We start from the raw sequence: 19,721 nt of genomic DNA on the forward strand, positions 1-19,721 counted from the left end.
TACTATTTTGTTTCTTTTGTATCTTTAAGTTCATCTAAAAATGAAACTCTGTGAACATGGACTAAATGCATACTGTTAGTTTTTGGTCTCAAAGAAAGTCGAGTGTTTTTTTTTTTTGTAACTTAAACTAAACTGATGGACATTTACTAAAATGAAGGAACTGGATTAGTTCTGAACAGCACACATTCTGCAGATTAGGAATTCATGCGTTAATGCAACTAATCTCTAACAAACATCAATAGATGTGTGATTGTTTTTGTTCGTTGACACGGTTTGTCAGCAGCGAGTTGCTTTTCAGTCACCACTCACCAGGCCAGTTCAACTCAGAGTTCAGATCCCCCAGAAGGGGCCGTCTTTCCTGTTTGCAGACGCATTTTTTTGCACAGACCGAGGTGGTAATCGACATTTGATCTTCGTATCCTTTATATCCGGGTGTGTTTTTTAGGGATTATCTCAGTCCCGCGTGGTTTAGCCGCGGAAAGAGTTGATTTAACAACAACAAAATCTGCATTATCTTCGCCGCGTTATTTAGTTTTCGCCAGTGGAAGCAGCAGCAGCAGAAATATGGGTAAGTGTCACTTCAGAACTGATTAATGCACCTTTGACCATTGCAGCCAAACTTTATTTTCAACATTCGACTTTATTCGTATGTTAGTATGCAATAGTTCCTGTTTGGAAGAGAGAATTGCTTTATTTACACACTACAGGCCTACCTGTCAAAATTATTCAGTAGAGTTCGTGCAAATGTTGTAGCTTTGAATCTATAAGACGTGTCTTCTCATGGGAAGTTTTCCTATTACTTAAGTATAAAAAAGATATTATATATTCAATAATTTGATGTTATTAAAATTCAATATTCATAAATGCATTATTTAAATTCCCCCAAGACTAGTGGTATTTAAAGAAGAATTTGTGATATATTTAAAGACATTAAAAGAGATGAAAAGCTAAAAAGTCAGATATTTATATTCATCATAATGATTTTAATTGCATATTTTGAGAACTTTAACTCCCCTGCTACTTAAGATTCTTTAGCATTTATTTTTTGTTTATTTATGGTATCTTTTTATTTACATTTTATGTAATATTAACGAGGATGGGAAGATTGTGAATGTATGCAGTTTGATTGTTATCTCAGTCTTTTGTGTAATTCTAAAATGTATTAATGCCTTTCTGTTACTGTTCAAGCATTGTTAATAAAAAAAAAAAAATGTTGTAGCTTTGGAGTGCACAGTATTAATAGTTTAACATTTTTACACTGAGTAGACTTTATAAAATGGCCTACAATATTAAAACAGACCTTTGTGAATGTTTGTGTGGCATTAGGCAGTAACTTTTATAATCGACTTTAATTTCCATTACTGTACAATGAGTAATACAACTTTTTTTGTGTGTGTGAGAGAGATTATATCTTTCTTTCTTTCTTTCTTTCTCTTTTTTTATTTTCTTTCTTTCTTTCTTTCTTTTTTGCTTGGTCATTGCAGGGATTGCCCCTTATGTAACCCATAAATATTTTTCTTACAAGCAGGGGAAGGATGTGCAACAATTCTTGGCAAGACACTGAGTCTTCTAGATTGTAACATTACCCATCTGTTGAAGTTGGCTTGTGTGTGTGTTTCTTTCAAGCTTTTATAGAGTAGAAAAAAATGTAGTTCACTTGAAAATAAATCATGCCTTTTAATAACAAACACAAATTGAAGACTCACAATCATGTGATGCACGATAAAAAAACCTTCAGTTAGACTTTATTATAGTTTAAATACTTTAACAAGATTTGTGTTCGAATTGATCTCAGAAACACCTGCTTCAGTTTTTGATTGTCTTACATTATGATATCTGAGATTTACCATTTTGTGTGCTTGCAGCTTCAACCTGTTCAGGATGTGGTCCGGGATATAAAACCCCTCTGGATGCAATGAAAGGCAAGTAGATTTTCTTTAAAAATGCATAAGATAATGTGTATATCATGCATGTAAATATGACACAGTATTGCACAGTCATTACAAAACAGCAGTGACCTTTACCCAGGAAATTGAGCTTTATTATCACTGTAAGATCTGATGCAAGCTCCTCCTTACCACTAGAGGTCATCCTCACATTCAGATTGACATATTTCTGCTGTTTTTTTCTTTTTTTTTTCCTTTCGTCATGCAGAAACAGTACTTTTTTATTGTAGTATTTAGAAACATAGTACAAGAGAATACATCTCACAACAGTTATGAACATAATAAAAATAAATAAAATAAAATGAAATAAATGCTTTCATCCAGAAACAGTAATGTTTTATATCTGGTCTTTTGATATTACTAAATCTTATGTTGGCAAAACCAGTTTTACTATAAATACCAAGAGTAATAATAAGGCTATTCATACCATTCTCCAAAGGGAGATTATTACTGTACCTTATATTCAGTGTTTATTAAAGAGTCAACTGATTAGCTGGAAAAAATAGTGTGGCTGTTACGCTATGCTGTTACCACAGAAACATGTTAGAAATAAAATTAAGGAATTATCCAATAAACTTCTCCACATATTTTATCCAGCAAAACATTTATAGTTTTATTAGTTTATAAAAATGCAAAAATGGAATTGAGGTGAATTGTATTTTTGTGATGAATATGAGGAGACTGATTTACACTTATTTTAGCATTGTGCATACTCAGTCACTTATGAAGTGAGGTGCAAAATTTATTAATAACAATTTTGGGCTTTACTGTGTATCCTAGTCAAGAGGAAAATAGTTTTTATGGAAGCTACATCACGTTCCCTGAGTTTGCTTCTTGATTTGTCTGTTTCAGATTGTAACATCAATCAAGAATAAATCACTGTAATAAAATGTTTACTTTTAAAACTAATATTTTGCCATAGTCATACTATAAAATGGTATCCTTTTCATTTGGTTATTTTAGGCTCATTTATTATTATAAAAGCTTTTCAACTGAAGAATTGTAAATGATCTGCTTTTACAACTTTATTTTCTTCCTGACATTTAGAATGTTATTTTAATTTAACTTTATATAATGACTAACCTGTTCTTAACCATTCATTCATTCATTTTCCTTCAACTTAGTCCCTTTATTCATCAGGGTTCACCACAGCAGAACTTATCCAGCCTATGTTTTACACAGTGGATGCCTATGTTTTACCAGCTGCAACCCAGTACTTGGAAACATATATATACACTTATTCACACACATACACTACAGCCAGTTTAATTTGGGGCTTTGGACTGTGGGGGAAACTGGAGCACCTGGAGGAAACCCACACGAACATGGGGAGAGCATGCAAAATCCACACAGAAAAAAACAACTGACACAGCCGGGACTCGAGCTAGCGACCTTCTTGCTATGAGGCGACGGTGCTATCCACTGAGCCACTGTGTCGCCCAAAGATTTATTGAAACTACATTTTTAAATGCATATAAAAACATCAGTAATTTAATAACAGAAAATGAATTAACCACTATTATTTTGTATTTGAGACTGTGTCTTATTGGTAGAGCCATTGTATCGCAAACATGGGATAGCAGGATTGTTATTAAGTTCACTTCAGTCAGTGTTTATGCATTTGTTCTTTATTCATTTATTTTCCTTCTACTTAGTCTCTTTTATATCACCACAGTGGAATGAACCCCTAGCTATTCCAGCATATGTTTTATGCAGCGGATGCCCTTCCAGCCGCAACCCTATACTGGGAAACACCCATACACTCTCACATTCACTCTCTCACTCACACACACACACACACATACTTATACGGCTAATTTAGTTCATACAGTTCACTAATACTGCATGTCTTTGGACTGTGATGGAAAACCGGGAGTGAAATCAGGTGAAAAAAAATGGGACTCGAACCAGCATCCTTCTTGCTGTGAGGCGACCCATTTGTGGTTCATACTTTGAAATCTATCAGTTCTAAGAAACAAAGATCAGTATATATTTATGAAAACCTAAACTGTGCTTCAAAACCACCTGCATTCAATTGCTGAATGCCTCCTCGATTATAAGTCGCTTTGGAGAAAAGTCTCTGCTAAATTTCTAAACGTAACAAACATAATTTCATCCTGCAGGACCTCGAGAAGAGATCGTCTACCTGCCATGCATTTACCGCAACACAGACATCCAGAAACCTGACTACCTTGCAACTGTTGATATCAACCCACAATCCCCCAACTTTTGCAAGGTAAAGTGAAACCTAATTAATAAACGTATACAGTTGAAGTCAGAATTATTAGCCCCCCTGAATTACAGCCTCCTTGTTTATTTTTCCCCGATTTCTTTCAACGGAAAGGATTTTTCAACACATTTCTAAACATAATAGTTTTAATAACTCGTTTCTAATAACTGATTTCTTTTGTCTTTGCTATGATGACAGCACAAAAAATGGTAAAACTTTATTTTGATGGTCCAATTGAGTATTAGTAGACTGCCTGCTTAATATCTGTTGATACTGCTGCTAAAAAGAAATTTAACTGACTATGAGAAACTTAGCAAGTACATGTCAACTTACACTAACCCTAGCCCCAACCTAAAAGTGTATTTATGATCTAATGAGAATTAGTTGGCATGTAGATGCAATGTAACTTAAATTCAACAAACGGACCATCAAAATAAAGTGACCCATAAAATTTTACTAGATATTTTTCAAGACACTAGTATTTAGCTTAAAGTGACATTTAAAGGCTTAATTAGGTTAATTAGGCAAGTTGGGGTGATTAGGCATCATGTATAACAACGGTTTGTTTTCGGAAAAAATCAGAAAAAAAGTATTGCTTAATGAATCTAATAATATTGACATTTTAAGGTCAATATTATTAGATTCATTAAGCAATACTTTTTTTTAAAATGATTAAAAACTGATTTTATTCAAGTTGAAATAAAACAAATAAGACTTTCCACAGAAGAAAAAATATTATAGTAAATACTGTGAAATATTCCTTGCTCTGTTAAACATCATTTTGGAAATCACAAAGGAGAAATCACAGAAGGGCGAATCATTTTGTCTTCAACTGTACATTTTGACCTGTTTCACTGGAGTGTGACGACAACAACATGTCCTGTTGTAGGTGATTCACAGGCTGCCCATGCCCAATCTGAAGGATGAGTTGCACCACTCCGGCTGGAACGCCTGCAGCAGCTGTTTTGACGATCCCTCCAAAAGGCGCAATCGACTCATTCTGCCGTCCCTCATCTCCTCCAGAATCTACGTCGTTGATGTAGGAACGGATCCTCGGGCCCCACGACTTCACAAGGTCCATTTGAGCATATACTGTGATGTTCAGTGCTCAGCATAATGAGTACCCCATTTGGAAATTAATATTTGTATCCATTTCTCAGTTTATATGGCCAATATATTTAGGTGCATTTAAACAAATCTGTTTTAATAAATAGTTGTACCAGTTAAAATAAGAGTTTGGTCACAACAAATTTAAATTCAAATGAGTTATTGAGAACAAAATACAAACTACAAAATGTCAACAAAATTATATTTACATCATATAATATTATTATTATTATTGTTATGGTTTTCTTGATTTATTTTTTCTTTGAATTTATTTTAATTTATATTCTTGGACTTTGATCTTGTTTTTTTTTTGTCAGAGTGGTTTTAGTTTTAGTTTTGATACAGACTAATCTTATGTATTCGCACAAATCTATTATTGTAAAGCATCCTATTGAGAATATCAAATAACAATAATGATCTGTGAGGGGGTACTTATTTATGCTGAGCCCTGTATATATAATAAGGTATGTTAATATAGGCATACCATTATGGATATGGGCAGATGAACATGAGAAATGGTCAAACTTAAAAGGAGATCTCACTGAAAGCTTTTTTTATTCTGTTCATACTCTTTTAATTGTATCTTTTATTGCACGCTAAAGTAGCTCACACTTCAGGGTTAGTAAACCTGGACTGGCAAACTCACACCATGGTGAAGACATGACCCACTTGGCTGTATGTCTAAAAATATTTGCTTCACATCATTCTGATCCAAATACATATATTTTTTCAAGAAATATTTGCACTTAAATACACATTTTAACAAATAATTAAGCTTTATAAACAGCATATGTTTGCCCCTCGAACTTCAGTTTAAGCCAGTTTTGCAGTTTACAGAAAACCTGAGTGTATATTTAGTTTGATTTTTCTTCTAAAAGCCCAGATCTATGCACATTAAATTGTAATGTGCTCTGTTTAAAAAATACAGTCTTTGAAAAATTTATTTAAATAAGAGAAATCATACATGTTTACAGCAGTATATATAATTAAATATAGGATTTACATGCATACATATTAAATAAAACCAATTTTGTTTAATGCTGTATAAAATAATATTTTAACAGTTTAAATATTTTGTCTTTAATGCATTATATTATATTATATTATATTATATTATATTATATTATATTATATTATATTATATTATATTATATTATATTATTTTTTATTACATTATATGATATTATATGACATTATATTATTTTATATTATATTATATTATATTATATTATATTATATTATATTATATTATATTATATTATATTATATTATATTATTTTTTATTACATTATATGATATTATATGACATTATATTATTTTATATTATATTATATTATATTATATTATATTATATTCCATTATATTATATTCCATTATATTATATTCCATTATATTATATTATTTTAATTTATTTTATTTTATATGACATTATATTATATTATTTTATATGACATTGTATTATATTATTTTATATTACATTATATTATATTATTTTATATTATTTTGTTTTATATTATATTATATTATATCATATTATATTATATTATATTATATTATATTATATTATATTATATTATATTATATTGTTGTGAAACAATAGACCTTTTTTTTTAGAATGCAAAATTATCCATTATGCTTTGCGTGTATGTGTAAGGAGGATGCTAAGAATTTCTGGCAGCTTGATGCTTATAAACAGTCACATTTGGACAGCTTTGAAACAATAATTTTAATCTATTTCACTTGCTTTTACCGTCTTTGAACTAATACTGCTCTTGATCAGCGCCACCTACTGGACTGATTATTTTAAAAAGTCATCTAAAAGGAATGCAAAACAACATTTTGCGAGTCATTCACCATTATCATCAGACGGCATCTTGTGCCGTTTAAATGGAGCCTCGTCATCGCTGAAGTGAACTTTTTCTCTTTTTTTTCAAATAAATAACCAGCCCAAACAAATGTAATACGCCAAAATGTTTGACACACACACTTACTGTCCCACTAACACAGTGCTGGAAAGACTGGCACAAAGTGAAAATAAAGTGGCATTTAAAAAAAAAACATATGGTAAATACTACGTAATACAAACAAATTAAATAAAACATAAACAGCTCCCCATTAGAATCAACATGCAAATTAGCCAGCAAAGTATCAGTAATGTACTTTTATTGTTGGGAAATTGAATGGCTTCATTACATACCTGTTAAGTTTCATACCAGTAGTATGGTTTGCTCTATAATGCAATGATCTATTGCATGTGTGTGTACATTGAAGAGTTGCTGAGCACAGTATAACAGCTGACAGGTCGGGAACACTAACATGGTATTTCACCATCTGATCTGACGGCAGACACTTAACTAGGAGAGCGTTTTCTCTTGCGCTTGAACCACATCAGACAAAAGTATAATGGCTTTAAAACACACCTTTCAAAATCAAAGTTGTGGATCACAAAAACACTCCCTAAGCTATTCAAAACGGAATTGACAGCCATTTTCTGATCAAGATTAGCCATTTGTAAAGGCTGTAAACAGAAATTCATCCTATTGGAAGACGCTGGTCGCTTTGGCGGCCCCCATGCAGCAATGGAAAAAAAGGTTTATAAGTAATTCAAATATTTGACATGTAATCAAAGTTATTGGCATTTCCTTAAATTTCCCTTATCTGAAACTTGCATTGCACAATAGTTATATCAGATACTTTTGATTTGATTTGAAGTAACCTCCTAATAATCAATAATTGTTTTCGTGTCTTATTAAACAAACAAATAAATGATCTTCTATCCTTTGTTGATCCCCAGACTCAAGTTAAGAGAAAATTTATACTGCGGAACAGAAATCTTGAGTGCATTGTTTGACTGTAAATGAAGCCCAGAGCTTGACATCATGTCCTGTTATCCCAGTGATTGGGCTCCAAATGAATTCTGTTTATCAGTGATGTATTGCTTAACATTAAGTGTGTTATTTTTTCTGTTATATACAAATGTTTAGTTCCTGCCAAATTTGTGAATTGTTACCATCTCTCTCCTCCTCCTCCAGACAGTGGAGCCCACAGATCTGTTCTGGAAATGCGGTCTGGCAAACCCTCACACTTCTCATTGCTTGGGCAGTGGCCAAATCATGATCAGCACCATGGGCGATCCCTCTGGCAATGGGAAGGGTAAGAATATTGCGTTCATCACACTGAGGCCTTGTTTACACCTGGTATTAAAATGCATCTTTGTCAATATAATCACATGTGGATGATGCCAAATACGAAGTAATTGAGGTCAAAAATGTTTGATCTTGTCTACATTTGAGCACTTAAAGCTCATGTGAAGTGCTTTAAAATGCGCATATTTTATTCAGTGTAATCTCAACTGAATAATTACGAAAGGGTGGGGCATAAAGTAGCTCCTCCCCTTTAAATAAACAGCCAATGGCGTTTTGTTTACATACAGAGTGGTTGAGCTTAAGCGCATCAAATGAAAACCAAATGAAAAGCATCTTGAAGGGGGCGGGGCATGTCAGATACTAGAGAGCATTTAATTGGTCATGATTTGATGAGAAACTGAAGTATGAGGTGATCCATTTAGCTTTTGATGTTTCTATCAGTTTTATATTTTCTAAACATGAATTTTGTTGCTGTTTTGGAGCACACTAGCTAATAGATAACCTTAAAACTAACAGACTAAAATAACAAAAAAATTCGCGGGACCTTTAAATTGGCAGTTTAAAAATTCAGATAATCAGATTGATTTTCATTACATTGATAGCGTTTGAACTGCTACAAATGACCATCTAATTTCCATCTACTGACCTCATTCTTAAGGCTGATTTATACTTCTGCGTCAAACGTCGGCGTATGCTACGGCGTTGACGCATAGCCCTTCGCCGTGGCCATCGCCGTCACTGACGTGCACCTCTCAAAAAATGTAACTACATGTCGCAACGACGCGTAGCGTAAGCTCTGTGATTGGTCGGCTTGGTAGCGCTGACGAGTCTGGGCGGGACCGAGAGCCGCGCGAATTGCGCGAGCGATTGTTTACAAGTGTGGAGTTCCGTGAAGGAGCTCCGGATGGAAGTTTTGTTTTGTGTTTACCTCATAGTTAAAGTTGTTGCACGTCCGCCGGTTCCTGCCTCAAAATGAGCGAGTTTGAGCCACTTGTACATCCCGGAAGTGTTCAGGAAATGCAAAAAAGCAGAGAAGAAACTCGACACAGAGGAACATTTACACCTCACTGCCCACTAGCGTTTCGGAAGTGTTAATGCAGACTGACAGAGACAGCGCGCAGAAGTATAAATGCACAGCCACGCGCGTTGCCTGCGCCGTGGGTTACGCCGGTCACCTGACGCAGAAGTATAAATCAGGCTTTAGACAGGTTGAGTTGGAGTATGCTGACCAGAAGGCATATAATAATTCTAGATTTGGATTGATAGTTAAAAAAAGTGAACAACAATTGATTTTTTTTCCAATTTCAATCCTCATCATTCATCATTTTCTGTTGTCTTTTTTATGCTTATACAATATAAAAAATAACTATTCAGTGGCTTTGAAAAAAAAACAGTGATATAAATAAATAACTACAATACCTAAATATAATCTCTACAAATCATAAAAGAGGTGTGGAAAGTTTTTAAATAACTGGCTAAAATTAAAATACAGCTAGAAATTTAACAAACTGTAGTCCTCTGCTTTCCACTCAAGTGGGCGGAGTAATACACAAGGGTGACGAGGCTGTACTAGTGCTGATATTACTTTAATATCTCACGGCTATCAGCCAATCAGATTCGAGAACCAGACAGAATCTTGTATAAACTGCAATACAGCATGTCTCCCTCTTCTACTTGTGGTCCAGTTGACCAAAATGTTTCTTAATAGGTGTAAACATGGCCTGTGTGCTTACTAAAAATGCTAATTAGGCTAATTTGGCATTTTATTGTAAGGCGGTTTTGTGTTGCTGGATGGCGAGACGTTTGAAGTTATTGGTAACTGGGAGCAGCCAGGAGACGCGGCGCCGTTTGGTTATGACTTTTGGTACCAGCCTCGCCACAACGTCATGATCAGCACTGAATGGGGAGCGCCTAAAGCACTGGGAAATGGCTTCAACCCTGCTGACGTCAAAGCTGGTATGTGCGCATTCAAGAGTGTTCTGTGAAGAGATGGCAGTGGTGATAATGGGTGTTTGTAGGTCACTATGGTCAGCGGCTCCACGTCTGGGACTGGACCACACACAAGCGCATTCAGACTCTGGATTTGGGGGAAGAGGGCGCTATTCCTCTAGAGGTCCGCTTTCTGCATGACCCGGCCGCGGCTGAGGGGTTTGTGGGCTGTGCACTTCAGAGCACCGTCTTCCGCTTCTATAAGACTCCGGCAAGTGTATAAAAAAGCCTTACAACTGTTTTAGTTTGCTTGTGTGTGTATGTTTATGTGTGTGTGGGTGTATACAGTGGCGGAAATAAGTATTGAACACGTCACATTTTTTCCTGGGAATAATAATTCTAAAGGAGCTGTTGACATGAAATTGAACCAGATTTTGTTGAAAACTCTACAAAAATAAAAAAATATGAATGAGTTTGTATTTTCTATTGGATTCAAGTCAGGTGATTGGCTGGGCCATTCTACAGCTCGATTTTCTTTTTCTAAAACCATTTGAGAGATTTTTTGGCTGCGTTTTGGGTCATTGTCCTGCTTAATTGTCCACCACGTTTTCATTTTCATCATCCTAATAATGTAGATGTTGGACTAAAGCAGCTGATATTAATTTCACTGATGAAGGGCAGAGGGTTGCTGAAGAACTACCGAGAGATTTCAGCTGCTGTCTGGGCTATCACTGCCTGTCTAAACCTCCCTTTCTTCATGTATTCATTAATTTTTCTCTGCGTCGTTTTAATTAAATACACATACCTTAATTTGTAAATTAATTAGTTTTGTTTTCTTTGCATTGTATGGATTTCTTCTGTTGTTACCAACATCCAGTGAAAATTTTAAGTAAACTGCAACTTTAGAAATATGTATATTAGGGTTGGGCAATGTCGACCAATTTGGCATTGCACGATGTCTAATGTAAAACATTGCGATGGTCGATGGCATCATAGTTGCAGACGGCGGTGAATAAATTGTTTATGAATAATTAATTAATTCATAACAAATTAATTATTTGTAGCTTACCGATTCAACAACATGACTTGCATAGTCTTTGTTTTCCCCACAACCAAATCATTAATAAGTAATGAGAAGTTACACACAAATTACCACCTGTCAATCCCTTTTGGAAAGGAATAGGCAGAGTGATCTGTGTCAATATAATGGCATCAACAAACTTGGTTGGTAAAAAAAAGTGCCCAACCAACAGTATATGAGGTTTTCAACAAAATTACTAAGTACAAGCATGAAAGTGAAAGATTGAAGAAGTGTACTGACGCTGTGACACGTTACCTGATAGATTCAAAAGACCGAAGTGTGGTTAGATGGAGACAAGATTAATTAAACGTCATGTTTCACAACTATAGTGAGAAGCGATCCAGCAGTACATCCTTAATAAACTGCCTGACGTGCACTGCTCTCTAGGTTAGCCACTAGAGCTCAGACTCTGCAGCGCGTGACAGAGTTTGTGTGTGGGGTCACGTGATGTGTGTTTTCAGCAGTATAGTGTGGATGGAGAGATCTGTTCAGAAATGCTAGATGAAACGCCAGTGTGGATGTGGATTGTTTTCCTTTTAAATTGCCATTTTAAAACTAAGGCGCATTAGCGTAAATGGGGCCGTGTGTATTTTTCGCAAGCGGGTTGCCGCTGTGAAGGGGGCAGGTCGGAGGATCGCTATGCCGGCTTAGCATTGTGATGTCTATCTGCCATCGGCGATGGACGATGACATCACCTATCAAACCAACCCTAATGTATATACATGTATACACTACCATACAAAAGTCTTGTCACCTATCCAGGTTTCTTTAGAAACAACAATGGCAAAAGACGGAACTCACCGTTGCTTACTGAGTGTAACCACAGATACAGGGACACTGGAGCCGTGAAGATCAGTTGGTCTGTTTATAAGCTGACATACGAGCAATCCTGATGAATCGACTGATCTTCACTGCTTTAAAATGCTCTAGTGTCCCTGTATCTGTGGTTGCACTCACTAAACAGTAGGGATGTAACGGTATTGTAAATACCGTCATACCGCAATATTAATTTTTTTCGATATTACCGAAGTCGCATGACTCGGTAAAACTATAGGTCTTCTGAGAAAATTTGCTCAGGCGAATGAAGCGAACGGGAGGTACCGGAAACTACAATTCCCATCAGCCCAGGCTTGGCCATAATCCCTTGCGGTCTGTTGTCACTACAGATCCAGTAATGCGGAAATGGAGTGTGCTGCTAGAAGCGGGGATCAAAAAGAGCTGGAAAACCCTAAAGCGGGTGTTGTCGCCGCGCGCGTACTGAATAGTGGTGTTGTCGCGCGAGTTCTTATCAGCTGTGTTGTCGCGCGCGTACTGAATAGCCGTGTTGTCGCGCGAGTTCTTATCAGCTGTGTTGTCGCGCGCATACTGAATAGCCGTGTTGTCGCGCGAGTTCTTATCAGCTGTGTTGTCGCGCGCATACTGAATAGCCGTGTTGTCGCGCGAGTTCTTATCAGCTGTGTTGTCGCGCGAGTTCTTATCAGCTGTGTTGTCGCGCGCGTATTGTAAAGCGGGGACGGAGGGTATGTCGCGTCGCGGGGGCACTTTTGATCATTTTGGAAGGGAACTTTCTATCCAAATCTAAAAAGGGCATGTGCACTGCACAGGTTAAGCACTGTGTGTGCACGTGCCTGCAAGTTGGGGAATACGACTAATATCATGGGGACTGCAGAAACACAGCACACTGTTCAGATTGATGCAGACATGAGACCTCTATCTCACTCATGGCTTGTCCTCTCAAGTGGGGGAAAGACAATGCACAACGTTACCCACTGCTGTCAACATGGGCCAAGTCATATCTCTCTTGTCCCAGAAACCTCAGTCCCAAATGAGAGGGTTTTTTTCTGTTGCAGGGGACATTGTAAATACCCAGAGATACCAGCTTTTACCAGATTATATTTATATGATAATTTTCCTTTAAATCCATCTCTATCTAAGTGAGTGAGTGATTAAATGTTGAATGTGATGAGTTTTCAACAATACTAAATTGAAACTTTATCTTTTTTACATGGTTTAATATTTTTTTGTTATTAAAATTGAAGTTCCTGTTTCAAAGCTTACAGATAGATGACTAATTTGTATGTCATTGACACTTTTGGCACTTTTTTGGAGTATTTTCATAAGTTTTGTTTTTTCCTGTAAATGATTCAATAAATACCGTACCGTGACATTCATACCGAGGTATTACCGTACTGTGAAATTCTGATACCGTTACATCCCTACTAAACAGCAGTGAGTTCGGTGAACTGATGACCTTTACGGCCAATCACAGTCATTTCTGTTGAGTGTGCAATAGCACAATGACAAATCAGCACTGTTTAAGAATGCACTCAGCAGCGTTCAGTTGTTAGTGGGAAATGGAGGTTCAGTATCGTGACAACATTAAAATGTTAGTAATATTAGTATATATATCTCTACAAGTCTACATTTTTAAAGTGCCCCTATTATGGATTTTTGAAAATTACCTTTCATGCCTAGTTGTAATGGCTCTAAAATGAAAGTGGATCATGTATAATGTTGTTGACTCTCAAAAAGAAAGAGTCGACTCGGAGTCGTTAATGTGAATCGCCATTCAAATGAATCTGTAGTTGTTTATTCAGTTGTCTCATCTTGTTGCATATGCAGATCTGGGAAAACCTGACCCTGCATGTATATCAGCCTGTTGTTGAGGACTCCAAAAACCAAAATATAATCTTTTATAATCCATAATAGGGGCACTTTAAAGAATGAACTATTTAGCTTTATATTTTGTTTTGCAGAAGGGGGACTGGGCTGCGGAGAAAGTCATCAAAGTTCCTAGTAAAAAAGTGGAAGGTTGGGCTCTTCCTGACATGCCAGGTTAGTGCGTTTTAATGTTTTTTTTAATTAATAGAAACTTGAGTAACAAACAACAGTCCTTAGAAGGATATTGGAGAAAAGGTGCAACTGAACAAAGTCTTTAAAAATGTTCTGTAATGTTAAAATTATGACACTCTCATTTATTTATTTATTTTTCTTTTTTTCCATAGGTCTCATTACGGACATCCTAATCTCGTTGGATGATCGCTTCCTCTACTTTAGTAACTGGCTTCATGGAGACATTCGACAGTATGACATCACTGACAGGAAGAATCCACGAATGGTTGGTCAGGTAAGACAACATGGTTTAACAGGTTCGAAAAACATTTATTTAAATTGATTAAGGGCGAAGCAATGGCGCAGTAGTACAATACTAAGTAAAGATCATGTTCCTTGAAAATATTTAGCAAATTTCTTACTGTAAAGATATCAAAACCCAATTTTTGATTTGTAATGTCTATTGCTAAAAAACATAATTTAGACCACTTTAAAGTCTTTTTTTCAGATTCCAGATTTTTTTAATTGTTTTACCATCACCAAATATGTCCTATCTTAACAAACCATACATCAATGGAAAGCTGAGATACATAGAAATTTGACACTTATGAAAAATACATTTAAAGTCACAGTTCATTCCAAAATGTCACAAATCTGTTTGCATTTCATTTTCCTGTTGAAGATACAAAAGACAATATTAAAAAAAAATGTAAAATGCTGGAAAGCAGCAACCATTGACATCCATAGTATTTTTTTTTCCTATTATAGATGTCAATGGTTACCGGTTTCCAACATTCTTCAAAATATCTTTTTTTTGGGGGGTTCAACAGAAAACATAACTCAGCTGTATTTATTCCCTGTGAACTAATCTTGTAAGATATCTTGTAATATAAACTTGTATTCTATATGACCCCAACAATTTATAGAATAATTATAATTATAAATACTTATAATAATAATTATTATAAATAAATACACTTTACCCATACAAACTGTTTATCTTATTTATTTGTTTAATTTTCAGCTATACGCTAAAGATGTATTTTGGGAGATGTGAAGTACTTTTGCACCTACTTTACCACAAAAAATCCTCAATTACACCTTTCCCCTGTATGTGAAATATTACATTTTTAAGAAAAAGTCATTTTAATGAGTATCTGAATTCAATTTAAGTTATTTCTGAACATTGATCTAGGTGTTAGGTGTAGAATTCTGCCATCTGCTGGTTGGTGATGAAACTAAAAGGACTACAGTTTACAAAAGAAAATGTTTTATCCAACAAAGGGCCGCAAAGAGCCTTTTAAATGTCTTATAGTTGTTGATGCTTTTTAGAATCATCTGTCTTCACAAATTAATATTATTCCCACAGAAATTTGACAGAAAGGGGCGACTGTTTACGTGTGTGTATGTACGTGTTTTTGTGACATATCAGGACACAAATCTGTATAATGACATGGGTATGACACAGCTATTACAAAAAGGAGGTGAAATATGAGGACATTGGTGACGTCCTCATTTCTCAAAATGCTTATAAATCCTACAGAATAAGTTTAATCAGAGAGTAAAGCTGCACACAGTCTCCAGTGATGGTTGGGTTTAGGGGTGGGGTAGGGTGAGGGCAATATAATATATGGTTTGGACAGTATAAAATGAATGGAAACCTATGTTATGTCCCCACTTTTCACAAAAACAAACGTGTGTGTGTATGCGTGTGCGTGCGTGCGTGCGTGCGTGCGTGCATGCGCGTGTGTGTGTGCGTGCGTGCGCGCGCGTGCGTGTGTGTGTGCGCGTGTGTGTGCGCGTGTGTGTGCGCGTGTGTGTGTGCGTGTGTGTGTGCGTGTGCGTGTGTATGTTTGTGACTGTTTTGGGTATTTTTGTGTAATTTCAATAAAATGAGACCAACTATTCTTTATACCTTCACTTTTTTTAAGTTAAGTTTCAGATAAGGGTTAAAGGTTTGTAAATAATTGTTATAGTTGTTATTTATTTTTCGCTGAACTATCCCCTTAAGGTCTTCCTTGGGGGCAGCGTCTTGAAAGATGGACCGGTGAAAGTGTTGGAGGACAAAGAACTGGACAGCCAACCAACACCACGTATACTGAAGGTACCATTTAAACTCGTTAACTGAGCTCTGTGTACGCATTTGTGTTAGTGGTTTATGCAGGAGAAAACAGCCTGAAGCTAATTGCCAGATGACCCAGCTTATCGTCCTCCAAATCTCTAGGTCAAACAGACCTAAACAGAGCAATTAGAGAACATCATTTGCTTGGAGGTTTAAACGGTATCTTTGTGATCAGGGAAAGCGGGTGCAGGGAGGCCCTCAGATGCTCCAGCTCAGCTTGGATGGAAAGCGGCTGTACGTCACCACTTCTTTATACAGCGCTTGGGACAAGCAGTTCTACCCCGACCTCATCAAGTGAGACTTTATAAGCAAAGTGATTTTATTTGGTGGGAATTAGAGATGTCTTGTAAGCCATTCAGAAATTGTTAAAAAGTCGTGTTCACATTCTGGCTCCATTTAGACAAAAAGAATCTTAGTTTTATAAAACTGTCATAGCTTATCTGATTACTATTTGATTACGTAGCTTATCTGATTACTATTTTCAAAATCACTTACTATAATTACTTATTGATAAGTAATGTGAAAATATTTAAAATTGTAATTTACTAAATAGTAGTAATGTATAATAGTACAATTAAAATGTACTGAAATATAACCATGTATACCATGTTACTAGCTAGCTCTCTGCAACTCTCACATGGTCGCCCACTGAAGCTAAGCAGCGCTGCGCCTGGTCAGTACCTGCAGTACGGAAGTGCTGTTAGTGAGGTCAGCAGAGGGTGCTCAAACTGTGGTCTGTGTGGGTCCTAACGCCCCAGTATAGTGAAGGGGACTCTATACTGCTCAGTGAGCGCCGTGTTTTGGATGAGACTTTAAACTGAGATCCTGTGGTCATAAAGAATCCCAGAATGTTCTTAGAAAAGAGTAGAAGTTTAACCCCGGCATCCTGGCCAAATTTGCCCACTTGCCTCTGTCCATCATGGCCTCCTAACCATCCCCATATCATAATTGGCTTCATCACTCTGTCTCCTCTCCACCAATCAGCTGGTGTGTGGTCTGGCGCCATATGGCTGCCGCGTGTATATAAATGTAAGGAATTATTATGATTAATTATTACTTCTGCGGTTCACTTATTTTTTTACTACATTTTTTTTTTTTTTTGAAAATTTAAAATTACATATGAACCACATCCAACAATTATGATGATTTTTTTTTAATTCAGCATTGATGATGAATCTCATCTGAATGTACCATTGTATGAATTTTATACAGATAGAGTAATGTAATCCAATAAATACCAGTATTAACCTTAACTATAAAGATTTAAAATTACAATTAATTCATTTTTTTAATATTTGATCAAATGATTTTGGTCCTAAATATGTCAGGCATTATTAAAAATACCTACCAGTTACCAAATAATAACGTTCTTATTAACAGTTACTGCTGCAATTTGCAATTACTCCTTTTCGTCAAACTCAGTATTACATGCTGCAATTTAAAAATATAATCTCCAAAAATGTGTGATCAGAGAAATGAAAATGTGTTTTATAAAAGCTTTTTTGACATTGTTTAATCCTAATAGGTTTTTTAACAAAAAAGTATGGTAAGACTTTATTTTGACGGCCCCTATTGCACATTTTGTTGACTAAACGTTTTATTGTAACTACATGCTAATTACTTCTAATTTGAGTATTAGTAGACTGATATATCTGCTGAATATCTGCTGATACTGCTCCTTCAACAGACATCTAATTGACTATAAGAAACTTTGCAAGTGCATGTCAACTTACACTAACCCTAACCCCAACCTAAAAGTGTACTTATAATCTATTGATGAATTAGTTAGCGTGCAGATGCAATGTAACTTAAATTCAACAAAATGTGTTAAAGGGACCACAGCAAAAGTATTTGCATCAGTATATGTATTATTTTCACATCTCACATCTACAATTCCAATATCAAATCAATCTATGCACAAGTAAACATTATTTTCTATCCACCCTTCGACCCTACTTCACCCTTTGTGGACAATGCAATGCATTGAGGTAGATCATTCAACATAGGAAAGAAAAACAAACAAACAAATAAATAATTAAATAACTATAATAAAAATTAACACAGAGGGTAAAGTTACCCATTCACATCTTCAATTTCAGTCAAAGTACTATCCAAATTATTCCTATATGCAAACCTTTTTAAACATTTATTTTGAAACGTTAAAAGTATCTAATGTTACTTCACCTAATAGTACTCCATACATCTAGTTTGAAAACATGGAACATACTTTTTTTTTAAATAAGTGTACAAACTCACAGATCACCCAAAACTGAAGTATACTCACCCTTCACTTGTTACAGACCGGTTTATGTTTCTTTCTTCTGTTGAACAAATAAGAAAGTATTTTAAAGAATGTTAGAAATCAGCAGCACTTTGACCTCCAGTAGCCTTTATTTTTATTCAACTGAAGTCAATGTTTACCAGTTTGCATCATTCTCCATCATTCTCATTCACAAACAGAAAGAAAAAAAACTCTGTATTTGGTGAGGACATTGTCATCGTTTTTGGGTGATCTTTTTGAAACAAAGTTGTGATCCCTTTATGAAAACAATTCTAGTAAAAAAAAAATGAGTCCATTCTGACCCAAATGCTTTATGAAGGTTGAATAGTTTCAAAAATTTGTTTATAATGCTGCAATATCCTTCTTCATTCGCTGCAGGGAGGGTTCGGTCATGATGCAGATTGACGTGAACACGGATACAGGAGGCCTAAAACTCAACGAGAATTTCCTTGTGGATTTCGGAGCGGAGCCAGAAGGTCCTGCACTCGCCCATGAGCTCCGGTATCCTGGCGGAGACTGTACTTCTGATATCTGGCTATAAAGCTTGGAGCAAACCATGTCGTTCCAAGTTGAAGAGTTATTATTCCTCAGATACATCGTCATTATTATGATCACGTTTAGTTTTTGTGTGGAGCAAATCATATAACACAAACTAATTTCCATCATCTTTGTGTAACATCTATTACTATTATCAAAATGAATACCAAACTATTTGTAAAATAAATTTTTTGTATTCCAGTGAACTCTTTGGATTTGTCAGGTGTTTTTGAAAGGCTTTCAGAATCATTAGAATTGCAAAGTAGATTTTAAACATGTTATGCAAGTGCACAGAAAGAGGACAAACTTTCATCATTACCATAAGCATACATATTTTATTGTTTCAAACAATCTAATATAAAGCCATTATGATGTGTTTTGGGTTTCAAAAAGAGAACAGTGCTTAAAAATTAACTGAACATATGTTATTATTTTACATCCAGTTATTATTGAGGGGTATTTTTCTAATTAAGCTAATGAGCAAGACAGTAAAAGTAATACTTTTAGCAT

General features: G+C 35.5%; 1 protein-coding gene across 3 annotated transcripts; it reads left to right on the plus strand.

Moving 5' to 3' along the window:
• The first annotated feature begins 373 nt into the window (after nucleotides 1-373).
• selenbp1 (selenium binding protein 1) lies at nucleotides 374-19,417 on the plus strand. 3 transcript variants are annotated; one of them, XR_012391374.1, is made up of 12 exons: nucleotides 374-568; nucleotides 1,866-1,922; nucleotides 4,070-4,182; nucleotides 5,066-5,251; nucleotides 8,316-8,436; nucleotides 10,203-10,385; nucleotides 10,448-10,633; nucleotides 14,199-14,274; nucleotides 14,445-14,566; nucleotides 16,283-16,375; nucleotides 16,569-16,687; nucleotides 19,053-19,417. XR_012391374.1 is itself a non-coding variant. In XM_005158207.3 (12 exons), the coding sequence occupies exons 1-12, from the start codon at nucleotides 565-567 to the stop codon at nucleotides 19,213-19,215; spliced, it is 1,422 nt and encodes a 473-aa protein (XP_005158264.1). In that variant the 5' UTR covers nucleotides 374-564; the 3' UTR covers nucleotides 19,216-19,417.
• The last annotated feature ends 304 nt before the right edge of the window (nucleotides 19,418-19,721 follow it).

The sequence above is a fragment of the Danio rerio genome, chromosome 16, assembly GCF_049306965.1.
Source record: "Danio rerio strain Tuebingen ecotype United States chromosome 16, GRCz12tu, whole genome shotgun sequence".
NCBI classification, from domain to species: Eukaryota; Metazoa; Chordata; class Actinopteri; order Cypriniformes; family Danionidae; genus Danio; species Danio rerio.

What these genes read in the sequence shown, in the direction of transcription:
- selenbp1 (XM_005158207.3), top strand. An exon ending in TCCGCTTCTATAAGACTCCG is followed by an intron (nt 10,630 to 14,195) that starts GCAAGTGTATAA and finishes TTTGTTTTGCAG; the next exon opens with AAGGGGGACTGGGCTGCGGA. An exon ending in ATCCACGAATGGTTGGTCAG is followed by an intron (nt 14,567 to 16,282) that starts GTAAGACAACAT and finishes TATCCCCTTAAG; the next exon opens with GTCTTCCTTGGGGGCAGCGT.